The sequence below is a fragment of the Aulostomus chinensis genome, chromosome 9 (assembly GCF_037954235.1).
Source record: "Aulostomus chinensis isolate RoL2024-O1b breed Wild chromosome 9, RoL_Achi_v1.0, whole genome shotgun sequence".
NCBI classification, from domain to species: domain Eukaryota; kingdom Metazoa; phylum Chordata; class Actinopteri; order Syngnathiformes; family Aulostomidae; genus Aulostomus; species Aulostomus chinensis.
In genome coordinates this window covers 5,896,652-5,917,814 of record NC_141328.1, presented here as the reverse complement: position 1 = coordinate 5,917,814, position 21,163 = coordinate 5,896,652, and the positions used below count along the sequence as shown (strand labels likewise).

The 21,163-nt window shown below is 41.8% G+C and overlaps 1 protein-coding gene across 1 annotated transcript; it reads left to right on the top strand.

The window, feature by feature from the left end:
• The first annotated feature begins 327 nt into the window (after positions 1-327).
• On the top strand, positions 328-20,886 carry LOC147255559 (uncharacterized). The gene is made up of 26 exons (XM_086213342.1): positions 328-1,014; positions 2,139-2,274; positions 2,719-2,864; positions 3,029-3,200; positions 3,305-5,028; positions 5,120-5,273; positions 5,403-5,462; positions 6,035-6,090; positions 6,671-6,796; positions 8,989-9,057; positions 9,248-9,397; positions 9,628-9,735; positions 12,522-12,651; positions 12,878-12,991; positions 13,108-13,152; positions 13,244-13,323; positions 13,459-13,571; positions 14,226-14,409; positions 14,832-14,916; positions 15,053-15,198; positions 15,429-15,519; positions 15,833-15,981; positions 16,063-16,148; positions 16,705-16,774; positions 16,891-17,009; positions 17,443-20,886. Exons 2-26 carry the CDS (start codon positions 2,151-2,153, stop codon positions 17,591-17,593), a joined length of 4,452 nt encoding a protein of 1,483 aa, XP_086069468.1. The 5' UTR covers positions 328-1,014; positions 2,139-2,150; the 3' UTR covers positions 17,594-20,886.
• Positions 20,887-21,163: the final 277 nt, after the last annotated feature.

The window sequence follows — 21,163 nt, the reverse complement described above, 5'->3', positions numbered from 1 at the left end:
TATGGCAAAAATTGTGCAGGGGTTTGTCAACTTTAAGCTAATGTTTGTTTTTTAAGAAAAGGAGTCGCGTTTTACTACACTTTAGTTTAACCTTCCTGTTTAGCCTAGCTAGTCTGACATGGATGCAGTGTAATGGCTTCTCCTAAGTCCCGTCTGTTCCACAAAATGGCCTAAATAGGCGCCATAATGACTGCCCTACGAATATAATTTGACATGTTTTTGGTGGGCAGTTGTGCAAAATTTTTCTGCCACTTCCTGTGATGGGATAGTAGCAAATGAGAGTCAAGGCGTCCCCTCCAGGACGCCATTAAACGTTTACTACTGCGACTAAATGGCTAGCTTGGGACAAGCCTGGAATGACCTGATTATGTAACTAGCCGCCATTACTTCCGATTTTTCAAGGTTCAAAAATCCATCTTGAATTTAGTTGTACGTTGAGTCAAACTATTGAGTTTTGTGTTATCTTGCATTTAGATTACCATTATCATGTCAACGAAAACTTGCCAAGTGTTACTCCTAATTAGCTTCGGGCTGGACAGTCGCGAGGCTGCTTAGTTTAGGATGAACAACCGACTTATATACACTAAAATTTGACATCGTTTCAATGTTTCACTTTAGGTATCTGCGACGATTGTGTTTGGCGTGTAATTTAACATTTCGCCATTATGGCGAAGTTGACCGTTGTGACACCAACGCAAACCTCTAGTAGGTTCCACTAGGAACCACATCGGTGTAGTTGCCTCATATATCGGCCCAATGACAACCGCCGTGATTTACTTTACGTTTAACAGTAAGTCATTAAATTATGCTAACAGTTAATAGATAAGGGTGTGAAGGCCAGGCTTGTAGCCGGTCTTCCATCAAGAAGGCAGCCCACTACAGCACAACCTCCAGTGTGTGTCGTCCAATGGAACACCACCGGGTAACGCGTACGTCACAAGGGCCGGGTCGGTCGACTGTGCTGTGGGACGAAGCTGAGTAGAGAATCATCTACATTTATCAGGGAACGGCGTGGTAAGTGAGCTATTACAAATCCCATATATCAAAAGAGCCACTTGAAACATAACGCGACTTCCCGTATCTGCTGGTTACGCATACAACGCATAGACATGTTGCTACAATACTTATTGTCCCGGGTTGTTTTAAATCCAACCTTCTGCAGGCTCACAACACAAAGACCCGGCACATACAAACACAAAGCGAAGTCAGCAGGCAGGAGAACGAGTTGGGGAGGTTAGGTCTTCCCACGAATGATCGCCGGTGGTTTTGATCAGTTTGGTTTTGCCGGGCGCTGTACTAACGTGCATGTGCGCAGAGACCCTGCTGTCATTACACGGACATGGTGTTTTAACCACTCTCTTCCTCTACAACTACGGATTCGTATGAAAGCAGGTTTTAACTACTGCTCCATGCAGGGAATAACACGTAATAATCTTTTCAGTAGAGGTGAACATGCCGCTTAAGGTTGTAGATACTGTGTCATGCGCTTATTGCATAGAATTTATGCTGTTTAAGTGTAAAAAAAAAAAAAAAAGCCTTCGTAAAAGTTCGTTTGCTTGTCAGTGAAAGTTCTGTACCGGATACATTCGCGGCAAAAAATGGACAACGCGAGATTTCATTGACTTCTTCTATACATTGAGAAAGGGGAGGAGGAAGAGCAGCGTGGCTTCGGTGGCATGCAGCACTGAGCTCGGTGTTTTAACATGCTCTTATGAAGGATACAATCCAAAGGCAACGAAAACGGAGCTGTCTGGTTCCCCTATTTTTGACAGAGCCTTTATCCCCCTCACTCAGACAAACAATAGGGGATTAAACCCAGTCACAGGCCCGATTTTACCTCCCACCACCACCAAGTGGGTTGTCAAGGGGAAGGGTTCCACACTAGCTTTGGCAGTAGTTAAGACTGCTTGCTAACATTATAAAAATGAATTAGAGGGACAGCAATACCAGTCATACGTGCTATGAGCTTTTAATCATTCCAGCTAAGGCAATTTTGTATGAATTACATTGTAATACTGAAGGGAAATGAAAAGCAAAGTGAGGGAAATGCACAAATTCAGCCCATAAACATAGAAAAGCCGCAACAATGTTTCAGTTACTTAATTATCAAAACAGTTTTTGATTTTTTTTCTTTCCAGCAGAATTGCAAGATGTCAGGTACAGTGGTTGTGCCTCCCAGCACCGTCCATCATAAAATCACCCGTTTTCAGTTGATGAAGTGGCTTAACACCCACCTGAAGACAGCCTTCAAAGATGTGCGGGAGATTGGTTCAGGTGATTCATCAGTACAAGCGAGTCTAATGGCACCTTATTCACAGACGTTTCTCAGCCAAGTTTACGCAGTAGTTAGCATCGTCACAGTTTTCCTCGAGCAAAAGATAATGGGATTTTTACATTGGGATTTTGGATTATTGCGGCGTATAAACTCTGTGGTAAACAAAATGATTTATGATACTTCCACATTTTGTCCAGTAAGATCATCTTAAGAAATTATCACAACTTTTATGATTATAGAAAGCTAACGTCAGGCTATGGTCTACACCACGGATGTACACTTCAGCATGATGACATTAAATGTGCGCAGTGCCGTCTGTGGTCCTGTTTAGATACGTGTTTAGTACATAAAAGACACAGGGCTTGATTAGCTCTTGTGTCTCCATTTACTTTTTACACGGATTCAGACATCGATTCCTGAACAGCTCTGATATGATCCTGCAGGTGCATGCTACTGTCAGCTCATGGACTGGATTGTTCCAGGCTCACTTGACATTACCAAAGTGAAGTTTGATGCACGAGCTGAAGATGACTACAAGCACAACTTCAGTCTACTCCAAGAGGCCTTCAACAAGAATCAAATCACAAAGGTATTTTTTATTACAAGTCAAATATTAAAGTTTCCAGCTTTATTTTTCTAATCTCGAATATTATGGTGAACAGTTGGTCATATAGTATAGTATTGTATTGCATTGTGTTTAATCTTTCAGTGTGAAAACTGATTTGTACACATGATCGTGTCTTCTCGATATAGATCATTCCAGTTGGTGATCTCATGAAAGGGAGTTTCAAATGGAACTTTGAGTTCTTGAAGTGGTTTAAAGCTTTCTATACAGAAAATGTGATAAGCAAAGAATACGACCCTGTGAAAGCTCGCGACAGCCATGACATCAACCCTTTGCTGGTGTCGCCCAAACCACAGAAAGGTAACTAAACATTTTATTTTATTGTGAGTGTAAAAGAAGGCAATAATTTGTTTTGGTCCCTCGATTTACAGTCATTGTATTTTTTTTTTTCTTTTATTTGACAGAAAGATCTAAGGACTTCGACACCGAAGATACTGTGACCAATAAATATTTTTACACTGAAACCTGGAAGGAGGCTTATGACTGGGCGGAAAGAAGTTCTCATGGAAAGAACTATACCTACTGCAGAATTTGTAGGAGAACCCTGGCCACATCTCACAAAGGCATCCATGACCTCAAGCGACATATGGAAACAAGCAGTCACATCAACAAGGCCAAAACCTCCAAGGGAGTTGGCCCGCCAAGTCCTGAGCCGCTATCCTGTAGCAATCTAGCCATCAGGTTCATTCACAAACACTGCTACCCTGACTCTAGTGATGGGCAGCAGGTGTCAAGACATTTTGCACGCTGGAAGCTGGGGTCACAGTACCCCGAGTCAATTACATCTGTTTGCCAACATACCCCTTACTGCGTATACATTTATGGGGGAGTATCACTGGGGGAGGATGACATTGTCTCTGTGGTCCTTGTTGGGTTTTTTGATGTGGAAGCTTCTGGACACTGCATCCGATTTCTGGATGCTCTTCCGTCTCCAGCAGACGATGAAGGGGAGAAAAGTGCAGCAGCAGTGGTGGAGACTTTGGAGAAATTTGGGCTTCCAACACGTAATCTTGCTGCAGTTTATTATGACAGTAAAGTTGCACCCGTAGAGCAGATCAGCTCACAGCTCAGGGAGCTCAACTCAAATCTTATAGCCTTAGGAGGGCTATACACCATAGCTGATGCTGCTTGCCATGCTGCAGTTAAGAAGCTCTCCAATTGTGCTCAAGAGCTGATGGTAGACATCCACAGCCACTACATCTCCTCCTCTAGCAATAATGATAACCTCAAGGCTCTGTTTGACCTCAAAATCCCTGAGGATAGTTCACCAATTCATCTCAACACCAGCTGCCTTACTTATTGTGAGCTAGTCACCAAAATCTTGGAAATGTGGTCAGATCTCACATTGTACTTCAGCTCTTGTGACAAGGAGGATGACAAAGTCAAGTTGATCTGCTCGGAGCTACAAGATCCCAAAGTTAGGGCAACGTTTATGTTCCTGGAGCAGGCCCTCAAGCCCCTTTACAAATTCCAAAAACATATGCAGATGAATGAGGAAGCTGCTCAGTCTGATTTGCTGCTCATTCTAGAAGGAGCCAGTAGCCTGCTGAGCACATACACCTCATATTTCCTTCATCCTCAAGCTGCTGCTCGCTTCCTCAAAGAGCGCGATGCCCAAATCCTTCAGAACAAGAACTTCCATCTATCGAGCCCTGAACTCAGTTTGGGCGGGAAAGCTGTAGAGGACTTCCTGAACAAATCTAATACTGCGGAGGCACTGCCACAGTTACAAGAGGAGGGGTTGTCATTTTACATCGCTCTCACAGGAAGCATAGCAGAAGCGCTGCCTCTAAGTGACACAGTGCTAAGGAGCATGGCTCACCTGCTGGAGCCCCAGAACAGGCTGAAAGTGGCAGGGAAGACAGTGGGGGAACTTGCGACCAAACTGGGAGTCTGCAGCTCCCCTGAGGAGGTCAAGGAACTCATCAGTGAGTTTGTGGAGTATCAGCTGGCTGAAGAACGAGATGGTGAGGAGGGAGAAAAGGACACTGCACCCATGGTTTCCCTGGAGCAACACTGGAGCTGCATACTGAAAGAGACCAAGCCTACCTCAATGTTCAGAAAGCTTGTTCTTACAGTGCTGTGTCTCCCCTGTCCTCCACTTGATGCTCAGATGGTTTTTACTCAGGTATACAAACAGAAAGGACATTCTTTTGTCCATCTTTGTACTTGATTGTTGTGTTTAATTAATTCCTTACATGCTACACTTCCTGTCTAAGGCCCTGGACAATGGCGGTGATGCGTTGTATTCTGAGAGTAAAGACTTAATGGAAAGCGAGTGTGACATCACATCAGACAGCACTTTCTTTGACAGCACCAGCAACAAGGACTCGCCAGTCCGGAATAGCAGTATTAACAAAAATGGTTCACCAGGTATTGAATTTACATCAAACTGCATTTAATATTCTAAAAAAAACAACAACAAAAAAATCACCCTTTTTTAATTATGGTTTGAATGTAAGAGTTTTAAGTTTCACCTGTTGTGTTCTATGTTAATTGCAGAACTGAATGGCCTTGGTGTGAGAGTGAAACCATGTAGAGTCCACCTTACAAAACTAAACGGTAAGAAAAAAATGGATTTTAATGGAAGGAATAAACATCTTTTTTTAGTAGCTTGAAATTGAATCTTGAATATTGTTAGACATTTTCTGAAATGAAAAAAACAGAGAACGTGGGGTATTTAAAGTGCTGAATCACTGTTAACTCTGCTCAGTAACTCAGAAGGGAGCCAGCATCATGTGAGAGGGTCACAATGCCCTGTTATAAAGCCTACCAAGACCTTGTTGAAGATATTTCTGATGAAAAGTGATTGTGACTGAAGTTTATCTTTTTGGAAAAGGGGACAAAATGGCCAAGAAGAGCCCTAAAGTGCTCTCCTTTATGACCTTGATGTTTGCTTTTGCAGATGAAGCTGATAGTTTGTTACATCTCTAATACCTTCACAATGAATCAGTGCTTTTAAGACAGCAGAGACCATAAAGTTTTAATGTAAAGAATCATGTCTTTGAAATATTTTTTGAGGTACATCAGGTCTGAGATCCCATCATCCTCCAGATTTTCATGTGTAGTATTAGGATTACAACATGTCATCAATACTTACTCACAGTACGATGCATTGTTGTTTCCTTCCAAAGAACAAAAAACTGAGCTTGACGATATACTTGGAGAGAACGGCCAGTCGTGGAAAGTGGTAACAACTTTTCTTTTCTTCTGCTTCTGAATGTACTGCACCTACGCGGAAAAGAAATTACCGTGAATCCTCATTTCTTAAATGCTTCCTCTTACTAACAATTTCTTTGGATTTGCCACATTCTTTTTCCGGCCAACATGATGGCTGCTCTGAGGAGGTGCAGTTTCACATGATGGTGTGTTTTTGGTATGCATTAGGGTTGGGTGATTGGAAAAATCACAGAATTTGACAAGTCCGTTGCTGTTCATTTGCAGACTCTATGGGTGTCATTTTATTTCACTAATTTCATTGGTCTTCTCCAGAATTCAACAAACCTATAAAGCACAATTCAAAGAGTACACAACTCGGAACTGGCAGTGGAAGTTCTCTCTCTTCAGTGATTGCATTCGCTAAAAAGGGAGTGCTGGAACTTCCCTGCTGCCTCCAGGTCATCTACACACATCTGTGTGCGTAGATCTGCAGTCACCGGTTGTTGGGCTTACGGTAGCCTGTCAGAAAGTGTTAACATATCGCCCAACCCTAGTGTAGATTTGCACTTGCATGATTTTTGAGTGTGTAATGGGAGTGTGTTGTCTCTCAGGGGACCATTAGGGGAGGTTTTGACTGGGAGAGCAGCTTGCGCCAGAAGCCACAGGCCCGCACAGTGTTTCAGGCTGGTGTTAACACCTGGTCCAGTCCTGTATGTGTTGATAAGGACGGAGAGGTGGTAGGTATACTCAAGTATACTACCAGAATACCCCTGGGCCGCGACACGCCTCTTACCCTCTGAAATTCAGGCATGATTTTAAAAAAAGAAGAAAAAAAAGTGGTTAAGCATAAAAGATGTGAGCATCCTGCGCAGTGCTAAACAAGATTACAACTCAGGATTGTGAAATGTGGAATGAAATGTAGCTAGGTTTACCTTTAACAAAATTCTTGATATACATAAAGGGATATTTCAGCCTGTGTAAGGTGGTCATCCATAGTGGGGGTTTTACCTTCAGTAGATATCTGCAACCCTGATGTATAGAGTCCACAGTTGCGACAGCTCACTTGCAGGGGTAAATGTCTTTATCTTATCTCAAACAAGATAAGCAGTTGACAATAGATGAGTGGTAAACACCCTCCTAAGAAAAAAAAAAAAAGCTATATTTGTTTAAATAGATGCTACATTTTGACATTTTTTGACATTTTTACTTCAGCTGTCAGATGTTCCTTTCTTCTGTCGGATCAGCTATTTAAATGGAAAGCGCTGCCGCAGAGTAATGCAGTTCCCAGTGTGTGTAGCACACAAGGAAGCATTGTGGTTGAAGAGCCTAAGAGAAACGCTGCCAGAGAATATTTTACAAATACAGCACGCATGTACATGAATATTAATAATTTTTGCGTGATTATTTGGTGGATAAAAACATACAAAGCCACTGTGCACTGAAATGACTCCTACTATGAGTGACCTCTTTGAAAAAAAAAATCTGAAATACTGGTTTAAAACAAACCGTATAAAAGATTACTGTCATGTTTGCGATTTATTTAAGTTTCCTTGTTGAGTGTCTGACTTCTAGTAGCATTATGGAAACGTTCTTAGGTGAGCAGGTCCCTGTTTAGCTGTGAAGAGATGTGGAGTCTAGCTAATAGCTGAACACTACTCCAGTGATTTTTACTGGTGGCTGCACACCCAATTAGACCTCAGGGATGCACACACTGCGTTTGGATTCTTATTAACAAGAAACTCCTCGCATGTATAATACCACAGCCCAAAATATTTAGAATAAGAGCTGTCACTGGAACACCTCAAGGGAGACATCAGAGCATCTGAGCATGTGCTCTACCTACACTGACTTTGGTTCAGCCACCGCTCTCCTCAGAGCAGCCGTCCTGTCAGCACTATACCTCCTGAGGAGATGAAATTGATTCATTTCCCTGTTTTTCCCACAATAGGGGAAATATGCTTCAAGTGAACCTGTAAAGCTCACAGCAAATCTGGTGGTCTCAATCAGCCATCAGAGATACTATTAATACGTTCATAACAAAGTAACAGCTGGAGATTTGTGTCATTTCAGCAGTTGCCTGTGGAGCTTGTGCTTCATGATTCTTGCCAGGGAAAAGAATCGAAGGATTGAGGGTGTTGCATGCTGTAGAACTCTTAAGAGAATGATTGTGTGACAATGTAAGGGGGGAAAAAAAAGCTTGCTTTCAATTTTATTTGTATAGCGCCAAATCACAACAAAAGTTATCTCAGGACACTTTACAAGTAGAGCAGATACCACACTAGTACCACACTCCTTCAAAGAATTCACACCCAACAATTCTCCATGAGCAAACCTTCCTTTCCTTGTCTCAAAGCACAGAAATTAAAAAAGGCCAATTAATTACACAAACTACTCTCAGGCTGACTTGATTGTTACATTTGATTAAATGGAAGCATGTCATTTTTACAATGCCGGTGAGTGATGGATGTTCAATGTCGGTCTTTTAATTCGCAGTTTAACACATGAAACATGGAGATCACCGAGCTGTCGGGATCCACCTCCACCTCCAAACTCTCCCTCTCTTCAGATTTTTCATTCACCCTGCTCACCTAGTGCCTCTTCAAATTAGAAATAAAGCATCAATGGAATAACTTTTCATCCAAAGCATTTTGCTGGCTCCTTTAATTGAAACCTGCTTACATCTTTAATTTGGCAAACATGCTGAACGTTTTGACTTGTTCATTGAGTTCTCATGTTGATAAAATATATCATGTTGCTTTCTACCACAGTGAGGGCTCACATCTTAACACCGAAGGGCTCCTTTTTTTTGTTTTTAACAAATTCTCTCCTTGTCACCTGAGATCAAACACTAAAGATGATGATGATGCAAGTGAAGTACACACGTCGTCCTACTAAATTGCTTAAAATTTGTGTTATTTCTTTAAACAAGGTTGAAGAAGAAGAGACATCTCCATCCAGCAAACCCTCAACCAGGGGCCGACGGAAACACGCCTACCAGGTATGGCGCAGGGCAAGTAAAGGCCCACAGTACAGTTGTTCCCAAAGTCTAGTCATGAAAAATTTCATGAAAATTGTTGAAGTCAGATTATATAAATTGAACCAAATGCTTTGCGCTACTTTTACTTTACGAATGTCAAGTTTTGACTCATTCTTTATGTTTTTTTGTTGTTTTATTTTTACCTCTGCAGGATGGGAAAGGATTTGGGACAGGAGAGCTTGTGTGGGGAAAAATAAAAGGGTTTTCCTGGTGGCCTGGGATGGTGAGGCCTTGGAAAACCAAGTCATCTCCCCAGGGTTTGCGGAGAGTGGAGTGGTTCGGTGATGGGATGTTCTCAGAGGTTCGAAACATAATGATTGAATGTTTGTTTTGATAGTAAAGAAACACACCAACTCTGTGCTAGCCTGCACATCCACTACCATTCATCCTGCTAAGCTAACAAGCAGTCAGCCAGTCTCTGGCGGTCTCAGCTCCCTAAAGCACACACAGAGGAGGGAAGGGTATCTATCCACTCGTCTGGCTCTTGTTGCCGTGTGATGACTTCCACCTCAACGTTTCTTTCTTTCACAGATCTATACGGAGGGGCTGCTGCCATTTCGTGCCTTTACTAAGTGCTTCTGCAAAAATTCCTTTGCCAGCTTACCCGTCTACAAGGACGCCATCTTTGAGATCCTCGAGGTAAAAAAAATCAAAACTGCCACACATCCATTTAGGATGATATTCACTTTGCTGGATCTGTTTTCTGCTCATTATCTTTTCCTACCCATCATCCCACTACCATGTTTAACAATGTTCTGCTGTATTACTAAATACAGAATGTAGCTGTTCCCTACTTTCATTATTGATTTTACCAGTTTCATTATCTCGATTAATAGAGTTGCTGCATTTTTTTTAACTAATATATATTTTACTGATGAGTAGGGAGGGGTAGTTGAGCAATGGAATGAGGATAAAAATACTTCTTCCAGCAGTTGCACATAACTGATGGTGTTAAGTTCAATTATCCCAAATATTACATCAATTATTACAATATTATGTTATTGCGTTTTTATAAGTTGTGTCAAAGAGTTAAATGCACCTTCATCTGTGTTTCAACCAACTTACAATTTACTTCCAACTCAGTATCTTTATTCTGGTACTCTGATAGAGTAGCCCTGCACTTTTCGTAAAATAAACTTTTTTATTTTTCATTTTATCCATCTTATTGGTCATTCTTGCAGCCTCTCCATTTATCCTTTGTCTCCCAAATGTCAGCTGCTGTCTCTTTAACACCCCCCCCCCCCCAAAAAAACTTAATGTCTTCTGATTGGCCATCTTCCGGTGCCCACTGGAAAGCTCTTGAAGATTGTCATTCACAACCTTATAAGCGAGTACTAACAGTAGAAACAAAAAGAGTAACGTTATTAGTCTTTGAGCAGCACGATGTGCGGGCGCCGGAGGCAGGCTGAGCCGGTGGAGGGGGGCGTCCTGCGGCTGCAGCAGAGGACCGTATGACACCAACGTTCACACGGACGACAAAGAGACAGACAAAGCTGCCGGCAGACATTCGTTTACGGGCAGATTTTGCGATTTACAGCGTCAAAGCGCAAATGGTAGTTGCTTTATCAAGCAGGCGGATGAATGTCCGGGGACTGTTCCATACTAATACCGCGATGCGACCACCGACGGGAGCTCCGAGCTGGAGACTCGCTGCTAGCTCGCTAAACGGTCAGCGACACTCGCCCCCTGGTGCTGTTCCACTTTTAGTCCAATAAAAATGTATTTGCTCGCCCAGTTCACCACCAGCCGGGCGCGACCATCGTTATTGCCTCTCGTCCCTGTGATCAAAGCATAGAGACATCGGCGAAGGTCATCAATACTTAGACAACGACCCGCATTTCTGATGATGGTAAATAAAGAGCATCCAAACCTTCGTACTCCACGTGGAAAAGGCTAAGACGTGATTGGTTTTGACCCATCTAGGACGGTACTCATTGGACATACCTGGATATTATTTTATAAACAGAACACGTCATGGCGGATGAAGACGTCTTACTGCGGAAGAGAGGATCTATTTCTGTAGTCTGGAAATGGTTTGGTTTCTCTCCCTCAGACGTTAACCAAACTAAAGTTATCTGCAAAGTTTGCAGGGGAGTAGTTGGGACGTCTGATGGTAATACCACAAACTTGTTTAATCACCTCCAGCGAAAACATCCCAGAGAATATGCTGAAAGTGTATCTTTACGCAACGCCAGTCTCAGATCCAAACGGGTGTCCAAAAGTCTAACCTTTCGGAAGATGGACAATGAGCAAGGCAGTAAACACTCGGAGGAGGTGACCCCGCACTTCATTCTACTCAGTTTTACACTTTTGTTCTGTCTCATGGAATGTGTCAATTTTTTGTGTTGTCCAGGAAAAATACTTAAATATTCCCATATTTCCTTTAGCTCTGAATTAACCACTAGGCACTCAAAGTGAATGTTGGCAAGACCATAATGTAAGTTGAGCATTTCACCAATACAGGGATTTGTAGAGATAGTGATGTACATCTGCAGGTACAGTTGCACTGTTCCAGGGTCAGTTTGACATGATTTCAAAGCTGTAAAGAGGTGATCTCTCAAATAGCTCAGAACCAGAGACTACTCATGTTTCCAATCAGACTTCCACAGAGAGTAATCTATGAGTGTACAGCGTGTTCCCCGTCTGTCGTTCCTGTTAGATCGTGAGTGAAAATACCATGGCAGAAGATCTCGAGAAAATAGCGGGACCCCTGAAGTGGCACTGTTGTTTTGAAATGCATTTGATAACAAGTAGAAACATTCAAATCTATCTGTAATTTGGTCCACAGTTAAAAGAGCTGAGAATAACTGATTGAAATCATGGATTGTGAAGTGATTCTGTCCCATGAGATCTTCATAATTTGCGATAGATTTTAGTGCTGGGAAAAAAGCGTTTCTCAGTCATTATAATGGTTTTCCATGAAGCGTCGCAACAGCCACTACCAATAATTTGTTCCACCACTGAACCAGCATGCATCGCTTCCTGGTTTTAGACCATGTCCTGCTCCCATTAGCCGGCGTAGCTCTACCCTCCATCGCCCACGTTAAAACATGGACTTCTGAACCTTTGATCGTGCTGTAGCTCCTGGCAGCCATCCACCCAGAAGCTCCTTGAACCACATACAAACCCGCAGAACTATGTAGCATCAGGGATCATCTGTGAGGGCCCCGGTACGATCAGGATGGGATTTTGCATCACATAGTTGAGGAGTGATTGAATTCCCGTTCATCCTGATCTGCTGAGCAGTGGTGCATACATACAATGCAAAATCCAAACTGCGCATACACATGACCATTGAGTGAGGCCCTGTGCTACTTTGCGAGGAATAGTGATGCCATTGTCAACAGTTTGCAGTAATTTTCTATTTTAGTGCCTAGAAATGTTTCACCGATGCTCCAGAATTATAACACACCTGTAATTTCCAGCTGGCAGGTGAGCGCTGTGGGAAGTCTTTTCCTGAGACACAAGGGAATAAAGAAAAAGAGTTAAAACTGATGCTGAACTGGGCCTTCGAAGGATTTCTGCCCACAGGACCGGAAGGATTCACTCCTCCTGGTATGAGCACATTCTTGGGCCCGTGAAAGTAACCACCCTCCAGGACATAATTTGCTCTTCTCTAAACATTTTATTCCTGCATTCCCTTCTTGTAGAGTGAAAATACAGTACATCGTGACAGTTTTTCTCCATGAAGCTTGACAGTGTGACTGGATGATTTAAGAAATGAGCCAGAAACATTCTATCCAGAACATCACTCTTGATTTATCTTTTTCTGATCTTCCAGATTCTGTAAGTCAAGAAAATTCTGATTCTGCCCCGTCCGACTCTCAGCCCCCGGCAAAAAGGAAATACGTTTTCAAAAATAAAGCAAACACATCCTTCTTCACATACAACAGAGGTACGTACATCTTCCAAAAGACCTAATAGTAAACTCTCATGATAGTGGAAGGGGTCGCATGGATGCATTTTTAAGTTGTGGAAATTTTCTTTTTGCATGATGCTTTTAATTTACAGATTCGTTGATAGAAAATCTCAAGAAGAGAAACAGCAAAGTTGAAGGTAAGCTCTGTGTGAGATAAGTGAAGGGAATGGGAAGATCGCTCATCTACGATTTTTTCAGTCTTAATTTTTTTACCGTCTGTCATTTCAGATTACTGCTTGTCTTGTGGGACGTCTGAGATTGAGGTGCAGCACCCACTGTTTGAAGGTGGTCTTTGTCACAGATGCAAGGTAATCCAATAACCCCAGTCATCGTTCTCAGCATCACTTCATTCCAGCCCAGTTTGTGAATGTCTAACCTCCATCTGAAGCACTGCAGCCATTAACATCCCAAATGCTTCGAAACCACATTCTTGCTGTTTGCAGGAGAACTTCACAGAGACACTGTATCGCTATGATGAAGATGGCTACCAGTCTTATTGTACCGTGTGCTGTGCAGGCTTAGAGGTCATTCTTTGTGGCAATGCTAGCTGCTGCAGGTAAACACTGCTCGGGTGTCATCTCTCACGGGGATATTTAGCACTCACACACCAATCCAACCATATTTAGACTGTGCTAATACTTTGAATTATGATACACAGAACTTTATCATCCTCATCCATGTGATTATCATCGTGTAGATATTTTGCTGTCTGGCCTAGACATGAACGAACCCCTGAGGATGGCTGTGTGCTCAGCCAGAGTCGGAAACATCCGTTGTCGCTCGCTGAGAGGCTTGTTTCATCTTCATGAATATTCATATGTGTTCATTCATAAGTGCAACATATTTCAAAGGCAGGCATCATCAGACTCACCTACCAGCCCACAGTGGTAAATCTCTGGTGTGTACAGTGAGGGGGTGGATGAACCATCACGCTAACCACCAAGTGCTGCTTGGTACAAAAAACACCTGCACAACTATAACAGCCCTGCAGCTTTTAAGTTTTACAGTGAATTTTTCCATAGGACAGGCTGAATGCGATGGAAATATCTCATGCACAAAAAAGGCCCCGATTCAGTCCAAAAAAAAACAAAAAAACAAGTAGAGATGATGACTGTTGTTGCTCCATTGGTGTACCTAATGTGCACATGCACTCCATGAGTGTGTACTTTTTGATTTTCTCTCTAATTTGTGTGTTTTCTGTCCCTTCCAGGTGTTTCTGTAAGGACTGTCTGGAAATCCTGGTTGGACCTGGGACATTTGACAAGATGAAAGATGTTGATCCCTGGAGCTGCTACATTTGCAACCCATCCCAGTGTGACGGAAACCTCAAACTCAGACCTGACTGGAGTGTTAAGGTTCAAGACTTCTTTGCCAACAATAGTGCCATGGCGTTTGTAAGTTCACTTTCTGGTCTCAGATAAAACATTATTTCAAAGCCAGTAGGCAAGTGAATTCACAGTTTCTCACAGATACTCACCAAATTTGAATCCAGTTGACAGTACACCCACCAAAAGTGAGGTGCGGTGGATGAATATTTGGCATGCTGACATTAGCGTTTAGCTCAACAGCACCGCTGCGTCAGAGTTGCGTGTGTGACTACTAGTCTTGTTCTTGTTTACATCACAATTACATCAACACACGTAGATTTAGAGAAGCTACAAGTCAGTGAATCTTTGCTTCTGTCTTGAATGATCTTTTACTTTTGTTATGCAAGAAGTTTTCAAAAGTAACTGAGGCTACCCGCATTAATTGCAGTGAACAGGAAAACCATCGAGTAGTATTTGTGATGTATTTTGAAGTATTTTTTTCCCTGCAGGAGCCTCACAGAGTTTACCCGTCCATCCCTGCTGATCTTCGCAGACCAATCAAGGTGCTCTCGCTCTTCGATGGTATCGCAACAGGTGCGTTTATTGTGTTGTTTCACAGCTTCTGTAAACAATATACTAAAAAGTTATTTAATAGTTGACATTATAGAAGGTGTAAATCAGTTGATCCCCCCCCCCCCCCATAACTTGCTTTGAATCATCATCATGACAGGATACCTGGTGCTCAAAGACTTGGGCTTCAAGATCGAGCGCTACATTGCCTCAGAGATCTGTGAGGATTCGGTTGCAGTGGGAATGATCAAGCATGAGGGAAAGATAGAATACGTAAACGATGTTCGCACCATCACAAGGAAACATGTAAGTGTGAGCTGATGAAAGATTTCTCATTGTGTTTTATCTTCAGTTCAGGTAAGAATTCCTCCCACTGCTGAGAAATTCACATCATACCACCTGAGCTCAGCTTTTAGCTTTGGAGTTCTTTATTCTGTTGTGGTTTGTTGCATGTGTTTCCTTGAATCTGACTAATTTCTGTGAATCTGTTTAAGAATACGAGCTCAACTGAAAATGTGTGTATTTCTGTGTTGCAGCTGGCTGAATGGGGTCCATTCGACCTTCTGATTGGAGGCAGTCCGTGTAACGACCTGTCCATGGTCAATCCCCTCCGAAAAGGATTATTTGGTACGCTGCCCCCCCCACCCCAACTACAGTAGTGCTTTTTTGTCTTTGTACTTAAGTACAACTTAATTTGGTTGACCGATCTCTTCCAAAAAAGAAACATAACACATGAAAAATAAGAAAAGCAAAGACTTGCAGTGCTTGGAAACAGCAGCACATCATGCTAATAGAATAAAACTCCAGTCGAAAGTAGTTTTGAAGCTGTGTGTACTGAATTGTTGATGAGGGGAAATATTGGAGAATATCTGGTATTGCAGCCTTGCTCTACTCAGTTTCTCTCCCTCTTACTAAGTCTCTCCACGGTTGTGTCCTGCAGAGGGCACCGGAAGGCTCTTCTTTGAGTTCTACCGTATTTTAACCATGCTGAAGCCAAAGGAGGACGACGACCGTCCGTTCTTCTGGTTGTTCGAGAATGTGGTTTTCATGGCTGCCAACGACAAATCGGACATCTGCAGGTTCCTTGAGGTGACGCTGTGTTATTATTGATGAAAGTGTACCATCAAGCCAGCAGCTTTTAGCACTCATTATATGTCTTCTCCTTTGCAGTGTAATCCGATTCTCATAGATGCAGTGAAAGTCAGTCCCGCTCACAGAGCTCGCTACTTTTGGGGAAACCTCCCTGGCATGAACAGGTTTGAACGTCATCATTAGTCATATATAAGAGGAAAAAACTGTCCAAAGACTTGATCGTCATGCTTCAATGCTCCAGGTGTCAGCAGTGTCACACAGACGCTATCCAAATCACTTCCTACGTATTGGAAGTTGTGACTACAGGATCATTGACTCCTGTCATCAATTTATTTGTCTTTGAAAATGATAAACGGCACAGCTCCCTCACATAGTCTGGACACAACTAAGTAATAGTTTTAATCTTTTGTTTTACACGCAATTTTATGATGTTCGCAACTAGCTGGTGAACTTAATAGCCAAATATCTCCCTCAGGCATTGATAGAGAATCACACAGAGCTTAAAGAGAGTAAACATTGGGTTTACATCCATCAGGCGGACTGCATCACAACTCTAAATGAATGATAATATTGCTCTGTTACTGCTGGATATGTAAATAAGCAGCTGTTTTACTATATTAACTTAAAAAAAAGTCATGTCAGTGTTAAATTCTCAGTTTGTCTCTGCTGGTTCCAAGACCCAAAAAATGAAGTAAAGTAACTGTCTGCTTTCCTCTTAAGACCCCTCGCAACAGCTCTAGATGACAAAGTGGCTCTCCAGGACTGTCTGGAAGTTGGACGCACAGCAAAGGTTAGACACACTTGTCGGCCATATTGTCAAATGATGTTTAGTTTGCAGTAAGGTGATGAACAACTGAAGTGGCTAAAGTTTGCTCCAATAAAAGCAACTGTTATTTCTTTCTGTAGTTTGACAAAGTCCGCACCATCACAACAAAGTCTAACTCCATAAGACAGGGGAAGATGGGCCCACTACCCGTCTCCATGAATGGCAAGGAGGACTACCTGTGGTGCACTGAAATGGAACAGTAAGCTTTTTCGGATTTAACACCCTCATGTAGACATATACTTTACATACAGTAATCTCTCATAATCTCAGATTCAAGATTTAGATGTTAAAGAAATAAAACAATAGATTGCACGGCTCCAACAATGCGAAAAAGTTCTTTTGTGAGACATCAAGCTCGAGTAACCAGGATGAATGAATAAACCTAAACGTCCAGTAGATTTACAAGGAAATTAAAAACTTTGATGCAAAAGCGTACACAGTTCCAGCCCTGTGGTGAGCTGAACCAGTCATCGTGTTATACCAGGTTACCGTAGTAACACATCTGGGGGATTTTACAAGTGTAGCAAAAGTTTCCTGCAGCTTAAATGTACGTAAACCAAAAAGGGTTTGATATTTCATTATCAGGTGATCGTATGTGATATGTTTTTTTCTTCATGTTCAATGTGTTTTAGGATCTTTGGCTTCCCTAAACACTACACGGATGTCAACAACATGGGCCGGATGCAAAGACAGAAAGTTCTGGGTCGCTCCTGGAGTGTCCCTGTCATCCGTCACCTCTTCGCACCACTGAAGGATTATTTTGAATGTGAATCGCAGCAGTGAGTTCATACTCGAGCAGCAGCGTTTAACCTGCAGGTTTATCCTGCTCGGCATCACTATGTAGTTCAAGCTCTGCTGTCTTCTTCTCCCCCCCCCCCCTTTTTTTTTTAAAGATGTAATTTAGTATTTTACCTTTTTACTCTCAATTCCTCCATGATCCAAAATCACCAGCAGGCACCGACACTTGATGTTCTCCTCGTCATGGAGGAGGTTCCCTTTGATAAACAACTGTGCTGTGATCAAGTTTGAACATTAAGTACACGGGCCTGTATCAGCAAGCAAGATCAGCGCCATCTTTGGGCTGGTCGGGACACCTTTGATAAGACGAGGCATAGTTGAGCTGACTGGCAGCCAATGAATGGCTGCATAGTGAATGCTCACGCCACAGTGCACGTGGACAGTGAGCTCAGTGAATTCTGTGTGTTCCAAGCATCAGTAACGAGTGTCTGACGTCTGCAGAGCTTTTTAAATCACTTCAACTCATCGTTTGGTTTAGTCAGTCACGCCACTGACTGGAGAAGTCACCGTACACATCCTGCTCGTTGGATTAACTCTGGATTTACCTAGAAACAGAACTTCAAACGAATTATTACATCGTCCCGTATCAGCTGGGTGTTTAAATAGTTAGGCTTTACTCAAACAAGTTACAAAGAAAATCCAACAAGATGTGTTGGTGTTTCAGCTGGTTTGTGCTGCCCTCAAGTGGTTGAACCCTCATCATGATGAGTTTTATTTGTTTACATCAAGCCTCATTCTCACCTTCTGTACTTTACTTCTTAATAACTTTTAGTTCCATCGCGGATTGTTCATCTCTCGAGAAATTGATTAAAAAAACATCACCAGAGTGAACTATTGATCATGTAGGAAATGCTGACACTGACAGTTAATTTGTACCGTATTAGCTGTCATTCCTAATGTTTTAAAGCTATTTTAAACTATTTTATGACTAAATGTCTTGCTAGCCAGCTTCATGCAGCCGGTTATCCAGGACCAGCAGTGTTAAGGTTCCGTAAAGCCAAGAAACCCAGAGAGAGCAGTCGAACTTGCTTCTTGATACAGACCCCAGGTCTCTACCTCAACACTGATTTATCAGTTAAAACTCTGCAGTTACACTTTTTTTTATCACTTATTTAATTTATGAATATGAAAAAAATCATACGTTTGTCTCCTTTCTACATTATCTGTTTCATATTGTTTTATATTCTTACAAGGGATTTTAAATCTGTTCGAATCATGTTGCTTGTAGCCGTGTTGAATTCTTTTTACCTGTGAAAAGTTTGAGGAAATGATTAGACTAGTCTATTTTTTACTCCGCTTTTAAATACATTTATACCTAAATGACGTCATCTCACGATGGTGCTCTGCTGAACCGGTCCAACATTACCTCACTGGTTTTGCAATTGTGCTGCAATGTATCTGTTTCAAGGGCTGTTATTTATACATCACCAAAAATACTTGTGTGACAAACTTGTGTGACAAACTTGTGTGACAAACTTGTGTGAAGTCTGATTATTTCAACTGTCTGAACTATGACTGTGAGGAAGCATCAGGACTGTGCATTTCCAATACAATACAGCAGAAGTCTGACTTCACCTTGATGTGCATCATCACGCTGAAGAGACGCCCCTTTAATGTCTGTACAGTGGTTTTGCGTGTTTGATCCACGTTGATTACGGAACAAAAACAGCCAAATATTCCTCGTGTGGCTGTGAGCATGAAGACGCACGGCTTTGCTGAAATTAGCGACGCATCAATTACTTTTTTCCTCGACACAATCTTAAGACCCAGATACCTGCTGATACACAGCGCTGATCCGACTCAGAAACTACCTTTGTATGTCATGTTGAACAACTGCTAACCCTGAATGAATGTTAAATGGTGTCATTGTTGTATGACCCTGCAAAATACTGACCCCTCACTGATATTTTGCTGCTTCAGTACTGCTGACTAACGTCACATATCAACCAATTCTTCTTTGTATGGAGTCACACCAGAACTTCCTGTGTAGGGCACTGACTCTTTAACAGCAGCAAAGAAGAAGTGGTTTGTTTGTACCATTAGTCCAAGCTAACGGGGAAGCAGCATGTCAGAGCTAATAAATTCAGTGTTATCTGATCAGCGCGTAGACCTGCACGCTCACTGATACTGAGGGCACATTCTCAGTCTCAGAGGAATCACCCACACTAATATTGGAATCAGTCTTTCTGGCTGCTTTAGGTTTGAAAGTGCAACCTAAAGAAGGAGATTGTTTAATTTTTCGGTTCAGCTTGACTTAAGTCTTCTAATGTTGCTCATTTGACTGACTTATTAAAACAATAAAATAATCAGATCTTACTCAGTTTGAGAAGATAAAAGTGAAACCATGACACAGACATTGTGTGACATGGGTGGCTGTCACAGACGGACAAGAACAGAAGCGCCATGTTTACAGTAGTCAAAGTTTATGCAAAACCACTGATATGCTGTTTTTATCAAGATTTGTTTTTTTAATGCCAGCATTTGTACTCGGTCAGTACTGTTCAGGTTTTTGCTAAAAACTAATTTTGTATATTATTGGAACATTTTACTGAAAGTTGTGTCTTTGGTGGTGATGCTGTTGTTCATCACACACTCACAGTTAATGTACTACGAGTGTTTCCTTCAGATGTGATGACCCAAACCGACATTCGTTACCTCACCCAGACGCCACCCAGCTGACCACCAGCGCCGTCAGATGTTGACAGTTGGTTGAATGTAGGTTGTGATGTCAGCTGATCAAAATTCAATGTTGTATTCATGCTGAGTCATTTTAAATTGGGTGGTTCACTAAAATCCAACATCTTACAAACAAGTTCACATATTTAAGTGAAATGTTGACGTTGATTTTTTTTTGTTGGTTTAAGTTAACAATTCACATTCAACCAATGTTGCATTTTTGTCAGCAACCTGATTTTCATTTTCACTTAAAGTCTGATGTCTAAACGGAGGTCTGGTGTCAGCTGGGCAGATTGTTTGGAACTTCTCGATGGTGCTATGCTAACGGTGCTAACCTGTGTGTACAGTTCAGTTCTTGTTTGGTTTGTTTGATTTGATTTGATTTTTTTAAATTGTCACTATTTTTAACTCTGTCCTTAATCGGCACCATCTGAAAATGAACTTTTCTCGTAGGCTGCGGTGATGCCATTTGCTTAAAAGTGCATTTGTTTTGTATGAAATGAAAAACGTGATTTAGTGAAATATTAGTGGAATGTTTAGACCATTTCCTTAGTGAGAACTATGAATGGCAAATCAAAAAAAAGTGAATAAAAGCATTAGTTGGATGGAGAGCTTGTTTTAAAGTGTTTTTTCCGGCGTGTGGGATTTTTATTTAATTACTTTTATTAACACGTCATGTCTTGACTAAATGAATTCCTTTTAGAACTAAAACCCAAATTGGCATTTCTTGACTGCTAAACTATTGCTATGGAATCTCAGAAATTTCATCATGGAAAGCCTTCTGATTCAGAATCATCTTTTTGTTTGCTGCATCTGGAGCTCTTCAGGGCCAAAACATCAGCTAATGGAAGTATAAAAATCAACCCAATATAAATTAAA

Bases quoted from the DNA above. Each gene is read 5' to 3' on its own strand.
- LOC147255559 (XM_086213342.1), top strand. From the start codon at position 2,151: ATGTCAGGTACAGTGGTTGTGCCTCCCAGCACCGTCCATCATAAAATC. The intron at 2,275-2,718 runs GTGATTCATCAG...ATGATCCTGCAG, and splicing joins TGTGCGGGAGATTGGTTCAG to GTGCATGCTACTGTCAGCTC. The intron at 15,520-15,832 runs GTACGCTGCCCC...TGTGTCCTGCAG, and splicing joins CCTCCGAAAAGGATTATTTG to AGGGCACCGGAAGGCTCTTC.